This window comes from Gordionus sp. m RMFG-2023, chromosome 1 (genome assembly GCF_954871325.1).
Source record: "Gordionus sp. m RMFG-2023 chromosome 1, tfGorSpeb1-WG-v2, whole genome shotgun sequence".
Classification (NCBI taxonomy): Eukaryota; Metazoa; Nematomorpha; class Gordioida; order Chordodea; family Parachordodidae; genus Gordionus; species Gordionus sp. m RMFG-2023.
Genome location: NC_088775.1, coordinates 86,929,883 through 86,946,611, shown reverse-complemented (window position 1 = coordinate 86,946,611; position 16,729 = coordinate 86,929,883). Strand labels below are relative to the sequence as shown.

The window sequence follows — 16,729 nt, the reverse complement described above, 5'->3', positions numbered from 1 at the left end:
TAATAAAAAATCATAATTAGATAAATCTTTTGCTATAAGGCACAAAATCATTCAATGAGTTACGATATTTATTAAAAAATGATTTATAAAACTTGGAAAAAAAATATAATATTGTTTTCACGAGTTAAATTTATTGTGTTGGTATTATTTGTTTATATTTTCTTAGAATATAGATAAGAAACAAAAAGATGAAGACTAAATTTTAAAAATACTTTACATAATTGCGAATGAAAAATTATAATCTATCTTTATTTTCACAGAAAATATAAAATACGTATAAAGAAAACTGAGAGGGAAAAGGGAGTGTTTCGAAGTAACACTTGTAGTTCCCTTTTAGGATTTCAAATTGGATTTTTTGTTTGAAGAGTAGGGACTCGTTTTTAACCCCCTGTCCTTATTGAATTTTTTTTACTCAATTGATTAAATAAAGATTGGGAACCGGGGTTTCCCAATACACTAAAAATTAGGGGAATAAAAATAAAATATTTTAAAAGGGAACTGTATTTATTACATTTTTTTATTTCTTGGAGTTCAAAGGGGTCCAAGTTTCTGTTAGCCGGGAAGAGATAAAACACAGTCTTTTGTCACCGAGCCAAGATGTCAAAGACATGCCATCGGAACGCTTACCATCATTATTTAGGATATCTAAGGGCTCCACTCCAAACTATTGGGGAGGCCGAAATCAAAGATTTACCAATCAACCTATTTAGATTGATATGTCGCAAAAAACGGTTACTAATTTTGAGGCATAAAAAATGTACAGAAAATTATTCAACTTGCTTATTGCAGACAGCACAGATACCAACAGAGTGAATAAAAAACCTTAGGCTGTGGCCTATGGCAATTTGAAACTCATCGTGTGGGTAAAATTTCCTTTACCACTCGAGATCGCATCTAGTCTTTCATGGCCATTAGGATGTTTTTTGCGTTTCTATAATTGAAGGTTAGTTAGATCGAGACATAAACAAAGTTTTTTAAATGCACAGTGAAGCATGAGAACTGAAACCTCTTTAAATGACTTGACACTAGGAGCTATGATCCTTGAAGAACTAGAGTTAGCCAAGATTGTTTGGCCGATCTTAAAAGGGGATTGTTCAACTCGATAAGCGAGGAAATACAGTCGCTAAAGGATATCCGTAAAGATAGGAAACAAGCAATTGCCATAAAATGGGGGGATGAAAATCCAAGACCTCCCCTAGTAAGAAGGTATAGAGGCAATAACCAATTAAAATCGGAAAACTAAAACTAGAAGGAATTCTATATAATGTTTAAATTTTAATTCGAAGGACTTTAGGAGGGAATTATATTGGAAAGCGGGGAAGATTTAAAGATGTGTAAGAATTCAGGTTAGAAAAAATATTTTTTGGGGAAAAAAAACTGATGCTTAGGAAGATGAGGAAGATTTTTTAAGCAAATTAAAAAAGGATTGAATCAAATTGTAAAAAAAATTTCGACAAAGGAAAGTTGAAGAGCCAATAGGAGACCTAACAGACAGAGTTCCTCTTGCGGAATGATTTTAAAATCTTGGGGAGGGGTAAAATACTTATTGTTGAAGGAAGATATTTCACATCTTTTTCTATTTAAGGAAAGACCAATTTTCGAAGCTTCCATTTCAACGTACTCGATGACCGACAAAACATTGGGTAAAGACCCTCCAAAAGAGCCATTGTCAAGGTACCATAAATTAAGGTCTAATTTGAAATCAGACTTTTAATTCTTGATCAATGTATACCTATGATGAATATTTTTCTTTCACCTTTGTTTTACATAAATCTCCATAAATAAATAAAAGATATACTTGAACCCGTGTTCAGAGAAAATCGGGTTTGGGTTCATAATCTCTTGTATTTTTTTAGTTCGGTTTTGGGAAAAAAATGTCTCGAAGTCGGGTCCATCAAAATTAGATCTTTGGTCCATAAATGAAGATGTAATTATTTCTTATTTTAATAAGATAAAATTAAGTATTTTTTAGATCCCCATGATGTTTATTAATTATTTTTCCAAATAATTATTTAGTTTCTCTCATCGATTCATATTAGTGAGTAAATAATGTTTTTTGAATATTTTTTTTATTTATTCTATATATATAATCCTCAAAAAACGTCAATCAAATTTGGCTAATAATATTCTTTCAAAAAATATTAATCCAGTGATAATTATCCTACCTTATTATTCCAATGATAATCATTATACCAAACTCAAACATTCATGAACTTAAACTACCATTCCCAACAAATTTTACCATCTTCATATGCATTCGAATTGTAGAAAAAGAAATGCTACTAGAATCACTCAACCAGGCTTAATTTTTTACAGTTATTCTTTTAGTCATATTATTTTTAAAATTAATCAATTTCATACTACAAAAAATAACTTTTATATACTCAACTCAAGATGCCTCATCAGAAGGCGTTAAGATATTGGGTTAGCTGCAAGCTAAATATTCATTTTTCATAACTATAAAATTTAACAAATTGAATTTAGATAAATTATCAATAAAAAGAAAAAGATATCTATCAAATTAAGAAATACAGCCTAGCCAAAAATTATCTAAATAAATTGTAATGTATTTAAATAAATTGATTTTTATATTTGCTTAAAGCTACAATTTATAAAAATAGAAGAACATATATATATTTTTATATTTGCTTAAAGCTACAATTTATAAAAATAGAAGAACATATATATATTTTATTATATGAAATAAATCACTTTATATTATTGTTCTGAATACATTTCATTTGGCGACGATTTATTTTCAAGTCATTTTTGACGACGACGAATTATTTTAAATAAAAAGATTATAATACTATGCCTAACGAAGATTCAAAGAAGATATTCCTCAAGAAAAACGAAGAAACATCTACACATACTCAATTTCATATTCCAGAATTTGTCAAAGAAAAAGTTAATATTCAGGATTACCTATATATAGAACTCATTTTCAAGATAAAAAATATTTTCGAGCAAAATAAAAAAAAAGATTTATTATTGGCCTATATAGGCACTGAAAATTTAAAATTAAAAAATTTTATTTTCCTAAAAATTTAGATAATATAAATTATTTAACTTTACTCGAGAATTTAGAAAAAATATTTAAGGATGTCTCGAGAATTTTTCTTCATAGAAACAATTTTTATACCTTAAAAAGAAATAATGAAACTATTATTGATTTCTTTAAAAAGCATTTGCTCTTTATGTAATTTTAAATCGCCTGTTGATAAACTCTTAAGTGATATTTTCATCTTAGGAGTAGGGTTACCTGAGCTGGACAAAGAACTTTGGTCAAAATATGCCGAGGAAATATTACTTTTGAAGATATTGTGCGTCTAGCGATCGCGCTGTCTTCATTGGAGAAGGAAACCCTGACAGAAGTTAATAAAATAATTAAACATAAGCCTATGCAATGTTCCAAAAATACTTATTTTAAAAATAATTATAACAAAGTAAACAAATTCATTAATAATAATTATTATTATAATGCTAACAAATTCAACCATAATTTTTATAAACCAAGTTTTAAACCTAATTTCAGTCAAAAAAAAGTAATATGCTTTAGGTGCGGAAAAGCAAACCACATAGCGAAAGAGTGTAGAACGCAGGCTATACAAATGATTTTACCACAGACACCTCGCCTGTCTTTTGCTAATTAAGCTACAATCTATGCGAAGATAAATGGGCTGCAGTTTAGTAAAAAATATTACAAAATTTTTATTTATTTGGGTAGTTAAGGGTGAGAATTCCCTTATTTTTGGAATGCCCTTTCTTAAAGAATTTGATATAAAACTTCCCGAAGAAGCTCGTTTAATAAAATAAATATGAAAGATTCCAGTTTAAATACTTTTGTTTCAAAATTCCGCAAGTTTAAAAAAAAAAATTAGGACAAATAAAATTACAGTAAGCCATCATCAAGATACAACCAAATACAGTGGCAATTGCACTGCCATCTAGAAGAATTCCATTTCCGTTGCGTCGAACCGTTGAAGCTGAGATGGACAGCATTTAGATAAAGGCGCTATCGAGAAGGTGGATCCAACAAAGACTTCAATTACTTGGGCTACGCCAACGATTAATATTTTAAAAAAATCCGGTGCCGTGCGGATATGCGGAGATTTTGGGTTAACAATCAACAAATATTTAGCGATAGATAACGATTTACTACCAACTTTTGTCGACCTGACAAATAGGATCGCGGGTGATAAAATATTTTAGAGATGCATTTTTACAATTTGGAGTTAGTCCAGAATGTAGAGACCTTTTAGTAATTTCGACTCATGTCGGTTACCGATACTAAATAATTCCTTTTGGGTTAACTATCCGATAATATTTCAACCCTTTATGCAAAACCTATTAAAGGGAATTCCTATGGTTAGTGTATTTTTAGACGATGAATGATTGCAGGCGAGAATAATTTTGATAGAAGAACGTTATTTGAAAGATACATATGTGAAGTCCTAAATTAAGTATTAACTTAAAGTCATGATATTATAGTTGAACCATCTGGCCTCATATCATCATCAGATGGCAAATTAGTAGACTCTATGTTTAGTATTCTTGCCTACTAAATTAATTATAATAAATTAAAAATTGTAAAATAATTAATTTAATTTAAATTTTGAAAGAAAAGGATTAATAATAATGGTGAAATAATCTAAAGATTTAAACCGAACATAATTGAACTGTTAAACCTGTATTATCCGTTATTATTTACCAAATCCTATCCTGAACCAACCTGAACTTTTAAAAAAGACTGTGAACCGGTTTTAACCTTGAGATAATCTAATTTAAAGAGAATTAATAATCAGTTTTGACTGATAAGCATAAATATTATTGAATTCAGTTATTTTTGATATATTTGACGGTGAGATACCCATAGTTTTAGAAGCCTTCTTCATCATAATATTTATTCTTTCTCTTTGCAGATATAATTTTGACAGAAGAGAATCTTTAAAATAAAATTATTATTTTCTTCGCCTCAAAAATAATTTTTAGGGAATACCACCTAAAATTTAAAACTAAAATAGGATTCAGTTTCGGACACTTTGGAAAAATTTAAATGCAAAAAAAACCTTTTTTTATTAACTAAAAGTAAAAAATAAAACGTGTTGCAGATTATTAGATTATTTTTTTAAAAATGAATTTATTTTGGTTCCACACTTTAAAATTTATACTGCGAACAATTTTGAACCCTTGACAAAGTATAAAATAAAATATCAAAGATTTTGAAGAAGAATTTATTGATACTCCTTCCTTTTATTAATACTATATCTTGGATATTCCAGACGAGGTACTTGCCGGACACTATAGATGTTTTTATCGTTCAAAGTAGAGATTTTCAAAAGTAGGCTCGGCCCGTACTCGTGTCGAATGTGCTTCGGGCCGGGATTTATAAAATAAATTCGGGTTGGGCTAATGACTAATATTTAAAATTCGGGCCGGGTCGGGCCTTGAAAGTTTTTTCTTAATATATCTAAATTTATCAATTTTATATTTAATTTTTTATGTAAAATAAAAATAATTGATTTTATTTATAGAACTAGAAAATATGTCTTTTAATTTGAGCAATTATAAAAATTAATTTTTATATTTAAATAAATTCGGGCCAGGCTGGGCCGGATAATTTTTTTAAAAAAATTTCGAATTCATGCCGGGCCGGTTTAATTTTTTTTAAAAAATTTAGATTCGGCCGGCCTGATAATTTCAGGCCGGGCTTGAAAAATTAGGCACGATGCAGATCACGAATAAGAAGTCTTCTTAAGCATAAATTCTTTCGCCTTGTAGATATAATTTTACAGAAGGCAATCTTTAAAAAAATTATAATTGAATTCGCCTTAAAATAATTTTTAGAGAATGGTGATAAAATATTTTTTTTAAAAAATATGTTTCCAAACATTCATATAATATTTACATCAGTAAGGAGATCGAGGCACATAGAGTCTTAAATCCTTAATTAATTTCCAAAAATAGTCTAATATGTCGCCCTTAATTACTCGTTAAACGAAGCGAGTACAAAATTATCCAATACATTATAATATTTATTTATATTTTGTTATAATATAATATCATTAAAATATTTTTTCTTTCATCTAATATGATCAATATAATTAGAGTAGAAGAAAATTTTAAATGTAATTTAAATCGAAATTATAATATATATTCTTTTTCTAAATCTAATATTGAAATAAAAACTCAAAAATGTTTATTTAATAAAAATGTATTATTTAAATGTGGGAGGGCTCACACGGAATACAGTGAACATTCTTTTCAAAGTCACAATAGTGGCTAGCTTCGTCAAATTGCAAATCAGGTAGGCAACTCATTACAGGGCGGTCTATCGCTCGGCAATCCACGTATTTGCTGTTAAAAACATTTTTTAATCATTAAAAAATAATCTTCAATATAATAGTTTAATAGTATTAATTTTCGTTTTCATCCTTTTTTATAAAAAAGATAAACTTAAAATATATTTTATACAAAAAAAAGAAAACCTGACAAATATTAATTTTTAAAATTGAGGTAATGAACATGAACTTTCTCACTTGCAATCCGGAAGATATTTTGCAAGTAATTGACCGTTACACATCGTATCAGTATCAGTGCTGCAATTATAGTTACTCTCGGTTGTAGTCGATTCCTCCGTGTATGTGGTTGTTGATGATGAGTTTGTAACAGTTGTGTCCTCCCCTAATTTGCTGCATTTTCGAATTTACTAAGAGCTAGGGTCTCTTCCTTAGATATATCGTTAATCATCACCCCTTGATAATTGTTCTGACATGTCCATTCAATCTTATTTTGGTTGGAGGAGGCATACAGTATTTTTTTTTATTATTCTATAATATAGACTTTGCTATTTATAAATAATATGTAACCATTTTCACAATATTTTTTCCCAATAACTATTTTTGAATATCGCCTGCCATATCTGTTAATCGATCAACATCAAGCCTAATTTCCTACTATTATGAATATAATTTTGTTAGCTCTAACTTTATTCTCTAACTGATGACAGATTATAAAAATCAGTAGCATTTTATTTTGCAAACTCCTTATGAATTCTCCAATTCTTCCAGTTCACGTTGTTCGTTTAATTTCCACTTTTACTTCTCTTTTATGAATTCAAAATATTAGCAAAAATATGCTATATCAATTTTTTTTATCTTTCCCTGTGTCATCATCTTTATTGGGTTATGTTTGTTACTACCAAATCATGATAAAGAAATTCGTAAAAATTGCTAAACAACAATCAAAGTTTTTTAAATGCATGCGATAGCTTCTAATTTACTATATAATATCCCATTGTATAAATTTAAACTCAATTTATATACAAATTCAACCACTAGGCCACATATCTTTATCAAGATCTAAAATTTTCTTAATATATTTTTTTATTATATCCATATCTGGAAGTGGCTTATCTAACCAAAAAAAATGTAATCATTCGTACACTGCCATTGGCTCTAACTAACAACAACCTGTTATTTTGCTCTTCGTTTACCCCATTTACATCAAACAATACATACAGCATTTCCCATCTAAAATGTTTTTCGAGACACCTTATGTTTCCTCTATGATAGTTAGTTGATCAAGCTTTCCTGCCTACTGTAAAATTTTTTTAACTCACTTGTCTGCTTATGTTCTTTTTTAAATTTTTGCTTGCAAGCCTCTTTATCTAAATAATTTGCTTAACTTGCACTTCCAAGTGTTTAAAATATAGGTCCGTTCAGCTCGTTTCACTCTAAAGTATTTTAAATTCATTTGCTCGCTCAGCTCGCTTATCCTCGACATTTAAATTCTTTTAAATTCGTTTTCTCACGCCCACCTCTAGCATAGGCGAAAGTGGGAGAACTAAAAATACCGCCCATAGTTTATCTCTAAGACTCCTAGTTATAACCAGGGGCGTCGCTAGCCTCTTTACGATCTCAGGGGGCTAAACTAAAAAAAATTTACGGGGGAATTCGCCCCCCATACCCCCAATTTGCCCGCTTTTGCCCGACCTTAGGCCAGATTTTATATTAATATATTATACTTTTTTAATTTGTTAACTCTGAACACTTATTCTGAATTTTAATTTTCTCATTTATTATATTATGCATACAAAATAAACTGGTATATAAATAATTAAAACAATACAAGACATTTCTAAAAATAAATTTTTTTAATACAAAATCTATTAATTAAAGTATAAAATATTTTCGATTGATGATATAAAAAAAATTTGCGTCTAAAGAATTAAAAGTGATAAAAAAGATTAATTAATTCATACATATCCCTCAATTGATAATATTTAAAAACCACATAATGCAATAATATAATTCTTAGCAACATACATTGACAAAAGGTTATCAAACTAATATAACTCTCTGTTACCATTTTACACATTTATAGAATGGACTAATTAGAAAAAATTTATAGGCCTAAACCAAATCAACAATTCTTGAAGAAGAGAGTATAAACGACCAATCCAAATCATAAAACTATTAAGTAGTTAGAGCTTCCTTTTAGATGACATGATGGTAGCTAGATAAATAAGAGAGTATTATTGTGAGAGATTAAATTTCTAAAAGATTATCATCCATTTTAAATGATATATAATATATAAACGACTACACAGTTGACCATTATAGTTTATTTAAAATATGCAATAATATGCTCTCAGCCGTTGTAATATTAATCTTAAATTACATAGCAACACAAATAATAGATGCTGGTTAATTTGCAGTAATAGGCATGACACTCACAATGTAAACTAGTAACAGAATTTAATATTTTGGATAAATTGATAAAATAAAAACACCAAAAATCTTTGGAAGAAATAATTGTGCAAATATATTGAAGCCTTGAGTTATTTACACGGCAAGGATGCCATATCAGAAATGAAACATTTTGGACTATAAAATAAGGATCAGAATGATATGATGAAACAATTAAGATTTTATATATTGTCGCACCACCCTCTAGTTGATATTGGTATATTATATCTTAAAATATAAGTAGTTTGTAAAAATATCAAAAATATATTTGTTTTAAAATTTTAACTCAAAACTGTTTTTTGAAAAAGAAAAAATAGCTTTCCTAACGTAAAAAAGAAAAGAAAAGATATCAAATTTATTACATCTATTGTAGGATGAATAATAAAATGTATAGTTTTTAAAATTATTTATAACTAAATAGATGGCGTTAAATACTTGAAAGCAAATTGTTACTATATTTATTATCAAAAGCATTTATTAGTAATCAATTATAATATTGGCTGTAATATATTATAACTGTCAAATACGGCTATAAAAGTGGCATTTTATCTAACTGTATATAATATAGGATTATAAACTATATCTCTACTTACTTACTTTTTATTATACTTATTTGGACCTTGAAAATATTTTTAGGAATAGGTATGATAATAAAATTTAAAAATAAATATAAAGTTGATTAGTCATTTTGAACTCTGCTAATTACAATATTAAATTTTTTATTTTTCAATTAATAAATGATTATATTTATTTAATTAGGGTTATAAAATAATTTAAATAATAATAGTTAATTAAGCTTCAACTGTTAATGCTAAATTAATATTTAGTGAGTTATATTGATATTCTATTTTTAACATAAAATTTGATTGCTAGCTGACATAGTGTAAATATAATTTATATGTATTAATTTAATCTAATATTTAAAATAGTATTCATTTAATAAATATTTAGATAGTCTTATTAATTTTTAAATAATAAAATTATATCTATATTTTACTTAATAGAATTATAATAGAAATCTTTCAGGGGGCAATCAAAAAAATTCATTTTTAGTTCAAGTGGTTAAGATTCCATTAAAAAAATTTTTTTTTGTTTATCAAAATTTAAATTTTCACAAATTTATAGAATTATAAAACATTTCTGGAGTCTTCCATTATTTTTTAAAAGTTTTGTAAAAATTAAAATAAAAAATGAAAAAAACAACAAAAAAAACCTTTCCAAAAAACTAAAAAAAACGGACAAAAACGAAAATAAAATACAAATATAACAATGCCACCATTAATTATTACTTGCGAGTTTTTCGTAAATATTATCCAAATAAATAAATTTTAGATAAATTTTTATTCATATTTATTAATTTGTATTATTTATTTTAAAAAAATCAATTTTTGTATATGACCAAAAATGATTTAAAACACTATTTTATTTTTGCATTAGAAATAGCTTATGTTATTTTTTTCTTCAAAACTTAATTTATTTATAATTTTATCATTTGACACAGCCCAAATAAAGAAATAATTGAACCAAAATTAAAAAAACTATTAAAAAATTAAATAAAACTTTATAATTCGGCATAAATATTTTTGCTCTATTTTTGATTTTATAAAATTAATTTAAATCTCTCACTTAGTTACACCCTCATGTTAACAGATAGACACTTAGATTCTCCTTAATGAATGATACACCGCATATATATAATCTAGCCTAGGAAATGATTTATCAGGTATTTAAAATGTTAACCAAGACAGGTTGTTAATTCATCATTATAATTACAAATACCATATAAACATTTTATTTGATTAGTCGAATTAGGTAAGATATTAATTAACTTGTGGCTTAACTGTATAATTATTTTGCATCATTGTTTGAAACCTCAACCAGCGTTGTTACTTGATATCATAGGTAGAGATTTTATTAATTGCTTATTGTGTTATGGTTCATTTTAGGAAATAATCTAAAGCAGATTAAAAGATGTCGATAAATGGTATAATATACTAGACATTCGTAGAAGTGGTTAGTGTCGCCGAGTGGACAAATGGTTACAACATTCTGGGAATGACGAGTAAAAAAATAAGCTGAGATATAAAATTCTGATTAAGAGTTAAGTTTCCACGGGGCGGTTCTTCCCCACAGGATTGGGGATAACTATAGAAAGAATATGAAAGCTAGAGCGTTCCCTTTTCGAGACCGATATGCATAGTGTAGATATTCATAACCCAAAATCTTTTATTAAATTTAAATGTTAAAATATATAATATATTATTAAAATGATTATTAATCTTTAACCCAATAAATAATAACAATCAAAGTCAAATTTATTTTATTATAATATAGATATAGATTTAAACATCATTATGATATAATTATTTAACCCAAAAAATAAAATTGAAACAAATTTTTTAATACCCCAATTATAATATAGATAAGGATTTGAACATTTTTCATGATATATATTTTTAAATACTAATACCCAATAAAAGCCCAATTTTACCATAGCATATAAAATAAATGTATTTAAAGAATAAGTTAATGTGCGAGGTCTTCTAACATGGAGAACAGTTAACGTTATAAGTCCAATCACAGTATTGACCAGCTTCGTTAAATACTAAACCAGATGAGCAAGTCATGAGAGGATAATTCCCTACTCTACAATCCACGTACTTACTATCATAAGACATAATTTTTTTTTTAAACATCAAATATAATTTTAAAATTATTTTTCACACATTTTTATTTCCGAAGCGAATAATTACTCCTGACGACAAATTAAAAAAAATAAATAATCTTTATAAAACCTTTAAAAAGGTTATTTTTTAAATACTTGCAATCCGGTGGATAACTGGCAAACCCTGTTCTACCATTACAAATCTGACTAGTATTCGAGATGCAACCATTATTACCACCGGTTGTTACTGGAGGGTTAGCATGCTGCGTAGTATGCGCGGTTGTAACAGGAGGATTTGTAACAGGTGGATTTGTAACAGGTGGATTTGTAACAGGTGGATTTGTAACAGGTGGATTTGTAACAGGTGGATTGGTGCTACCACCCCCGCAATAATAATTTAACTTATTTTGGACGAAACTAATAAGGGATTGAGTCTTTTCTTGAGATAACTCCCAAATCATCACCCCTTGATAATTATTTTGGCATGCCCATTGAATCTTATTTTAAGATGGGTTTAATTAAATACGATGGGCAAGGTTATAATTTTGCAAACATATAAATTTTTTTTCCTCCGTCAAATTTATTAAAACCTTAGCCTCCAGACTTCTTTCGTTGTCGTAACTCAGCCAATCTGTACCTATAACTGCGTAAGGAACTTTTGCAGAGTCATCCCAATATTCATTCCAATTTGAGTTACTTATCTTATTTTTATAATGATAAAAAAATAATGTGGGAAATTGAAGTAGGTAAATATTTTATCAATTAACATCATTCAAGGCCAAAAATCCATCACCAGATCCAACACCTACAGATGGCGCGCCAACGCTATAATTAGCGGAACTTTGTAATCGCCATGTACGACCATAAAATGCTAACCCAATTACAATTTTGTCACTTCTGAGACCCTTATTTATCCATTCGTCCGCGCATCCCTTCTAAAATATTATTTCAATTTAATTTTTATGGTTTTAAAATGTTAGAGACAATTTAATAAATTACTTTGACAAATTATAGATTACCGTTGTATAAGGTGGTTGTCCAAATAAAGGTGCGTTGTGTCCAGTGTTACTCTCCCACCCAGCTCCATGGAAGTCATATGTCATCAACAATACATAGTCTAGATAACTTTATATTTTTTTGCAATATTCATAATTTCTAAGAAGAAGAAAATAAATTAAAAAGTTTATCTCAGATTAAATATACAGATTCATAATTTATTTTAAGAGTTTGATATGATTTAAAATCACGATTCTCAATTTCTACTACCCATATTCTAGTTGCATAAAAAAAATCATGTGGAATATTCACTTATTCATAGCGACTTCATCGAATCCAACAAAATTTTGAACACCAGCTGGAACGGCTGACATAATTAATAAATTCGATCCTAGAGTTTGTCGCAAAACCTATATTTTACAGATATTGATTTAGTTTTGAATCATTTTCATATATTAAAAAACATATGGGCTCTTGATATGTGCCAACCGCCCTGATTCATAGCCAATGTTTTCAGTTCTCTTCTAAAATTGTCTTTATTTTTTTTTTCACGGGAATTGATAGGGATCATAGACCAGGGGCTTTATTTAAACTATAAAAATATAGTTCTAGCCATAAATTAGAAAAAATATAATACAAGAATACATTAGAAGAGTCTAGAGATGTAGAAAAAAATATCCATAATTTTAGCTAAGAAACTTACTTGCAACAGTTTTCCATATTTTGCCTTTTCGCTAGCGTAGGGATATTCCCAATCAATATCGATCCCATGCAACCCATATTGTTAAATTACAGTTTTGCAGCTAGTAGCAAACGTTTGAATCAAAGCATCTGTACTAAGTTGACTGGAATGAAAAGGGATAGTATATAAGTGTTTTATTTTTTTCTGTATAATTTTTAAGTATTTACTCGAACATCCATCGCCAGGTTGCACCTCCAATACTTGGTAGAATTTTTAAGTTAGGATATTTTATCGTTAAATTTTTTAATTTTTGGAAATCCGCTAATTATAGTGAAGAAAAAGGAAAAAAAAATATTTATACAATTTTTAAATTGATAGTAAATACGGCCTATTCCTGATTTAATCAAAAAAATTTTATATATCAGCTGTTTTTACTTTAGAAAAAAAATACAAAGAGTTTACTAACCTAAATAAAAAAATATATTGGGGTCAGAGAGGTCAGAGAGGTCTAACTAATTTAAAAACGATCCAAAGAGGAAAATTATTTACAAAGCGAAGCAAAATCAACTGGAAAATTCTTTCTAATTGGATGTATCCGATGCTATAAAGAGTGTTAAATTAAGCATAATCATTGTAAAGCTATTTTTTTTTATATCCCTTTCCATTTTAAAGTAGATGCATAATCCCCCTCTCTTAGAGTTATACAGCTGCGAATATGTTTATCAAATTAATATTAATATGTAAATATAGATTCCTTTACGTTTTTAAAAAATATCAAATATTTTTTTTTCGTTGGAACATACCTGGGGAATCAACTCTAATTTTTCCATCTGCTCCTATTGGCACGGCATAAAGTAGATGAGTGATCAAATTACCATTTATATTTGATATATCTAAATTCTGTTGGCTCCAGGATGGTATGTAGCCGACAATAACTTTAGCCGACACTTAATCGTGATAGTTATTTTTGTTTTATGAATTTAATAATTATATAGGATATTTAACTTTTTTTTTATATCTTTAATTAATATAAATATTTTAAAATAAAAATTTAAATAAACTTAATTATATTTATAAATAATAAATTTTGTCCCCAAATAGTCAAAAGTCTAATAATCAGGATTTTATGATTACAATAAAGTTTACAATATGTTAGCAAATTAAATAATTTATTTAAAGGCAATTTTTTAAAAATTTAAAAATTTGCATTTGCAGAATACTTTCTCTATGATTTGTAGAAAATCTTGCCATTGGCTTTTGAACAAATTTTACTTTTATATTAATAATTTTTAATTGATTATTATTAAAATTTGTAGAATAGATATATTTGATTTCTAGCCATAATAATAATAGTGGTATATTCGGGATCAAGAGAATGAAAAACTACAAGAAATGTTCCTCCAAAAATAGAAAAACAGTTAGGAAGATGTTGGACTTTTCCTTAAAAAATTTTATAAATTAACTTTGATATAATATATCTTTGTAACCTTAGGAATAAAAGAAAATTTTTTATAATATTTGTCCAACTTAAAACTTTTATTCGATTTTTAACAGTAAGAGAAACTATTAATTAGTAAAAAAATTTTGATGATATAAAATATAATAATGATAATAAATATATTATACCATAGCCCAAGACGCAATATGTAGCAGCCAAAGTAAGATAAAGTGAAATCATTATATATTTTTTTTAAAAGATACTCTATCTTATTTTATCTTTTTTTAAAAAAGAAAATAATTTTTTTTTTAACCAAAAAATATAAAAATGTAAATATTTTATGTTATATCTTTCTCTCTCTATATTTTATTATACACATATATAGGGCTTTCATGGCCTTCGATAAAATAGGGTATGTTGAATCAACTGTTGCAATTTTCGATAAACAAGGTATATAAAAACAGAAAATAGAAGTTTTTTTCAAGTATATATAAAATATAACCATATAACTAACACATAATATCTAAAAAATAAAATAGTGTTGTGCCAATTTTTTTTTCTTCTTTTGTTTCTTTCACCTGATCCAACATTTTTTATTTGTACCCATGATCGATATTATAACAAACCGATATTTAGAGAAGAAAAAAAAACTTTTAAAATTTTTATATACATATATATTATTATATTAAATAAAGGGAAAGTGTATGAACCCAATGTGACCATTAGGACGTGCTTATAAAGTCAATTTTTAATTTAGACATACTCAATAGAAAAAATAAACGTTTGTACTCAAAAAATAGGTGATATATTTTTTATTTATACCCAAATTTAGATTCAGATATTTTAAAAACATATGAGTTGGAGTCGAATCTTGGACATAAATGTCCTGATTCGGACATAAATATCTGACTGGGACAAAAAACCCTGGGACAAAACACTGGACAAAAACATCCTAGAACAAAAAAACGGTGGACAAAAATACCTTCCGTCAATAGACATTGAAAAAAAACGCATGTAAAAAAAAAATAACCTCGGACAAAAAGATACCGGACAAAAATATCCCAATTTAATTTTTTTTTAATGATTATATAGGAGATTTTTTTAATATTGAATTATTATTCTTCACTTGTTTAAATATTTTTGGTGATAAATTTAAAACAATCTTATATAAATCTTAGCGTATTAAACAAAATTTATCCATTTTTTTATATAATGATTCAGCCCCTTATTTAATGATCAATTTAATTTTAACACTAACTTCGGGAAATAGTGTTTTCCTGTTTGACGAAGTAAACGTATGCATAAACTAGGCATTGGTTTACCCATTAAATAGTATTAACCCTTCCCCTCTTTCTTTCTACTATAACTCTAATTTTACGGCTAACGCTGACCGCGAAAATTGGTAAAACTTTTAAATACTTACTGTCTGCTTCAATGTCGGTTAAATATTTTAGTACGATTTTTCCAATCTTCATTAAATATCTATGCCTAATTTTTTTTTCCAATTTTGCATAAGGGGCTCTTATATCTCTCTTCTCTATCGTCGTTTATTTCTACGTTTGATATCTGTATTGTGTATTTAAAATTAGATCATATCATTTAATAAATTGTTTGTTTTTTGCGAATTTACCTATGATCGCTATTATAATATGGAAAGAAATATGGTAATTTATTTTCATATTAATAATAATGATCAAAATCAAAATATAATCTTGAAATTCAAAAAAAAAAAATAAACCAAAATTTCAAGGCCCGGGGCTGACCTACAATTTTATAAAAAAAATCAGAGATGTGCTATGCCTTACTTGATATTTTATGTTATAGTTCGGCCCGACCATGTCCAAAAATTTTTCATGCACATTTTTATGAATTTTTGTGTAAAAATCTTTTAGTTAAGAATGGAATGGAAAGAAACTAATATATTTTTTGCCTTTTCTTATTGAAAAATTATTAAAATTTAGATATTTATCCGAGGATATTTTATGTCTAGTGTCTTTTTAATCAGTGATACTTCTGAAATCTGTGAACTACCATCGCGTCACTCATTTTAGGCTTATTTAAATTGAATATATGACTTTAAAAATGAAATTATTAAAAATCGATAAATTTACAGTTAACCATATCGAATAAGAATATTATATTTTATAATTCGTACGAATACGAATAGTAAACCAATCAAATACGTGTATTTGTTTTGA

General features: G+C 27.2%; 1 protein-coding gene across 1 annotated transcript; it reads right to left on the bottom strand.

The window, feature by feature from the left end:
• Positions 1-6,221: 6,221 nt before the first annotated feature.
• On the bottom strand, positions 6,222-12,785 carry LOC135930877 (acidic mammalian chitinase-like). Its single transcript, XM_065467674.1, has 8 exons — positions 12,724-12,785; positions 12,435-12,540; positions 12,183-12,350; positions 12,006-12,116; positions 11,572-11,912; positions 11,299-11,414; positions 6,540-6,684; positions 6,222-6,357 (listed from the first exon to the last, which is right to left on the bottom strand). The coding sequence occupies exons 1-8, from the start codon at positions 12,783-12,785 to the stop codon at positions 6,222-6,224; spliced, it is 1,185 nt and encodes a 394-aa protein (XP_065323746.1).
• Positions 12,786-16,729: the final 3,944 nt, after the last annotated feature.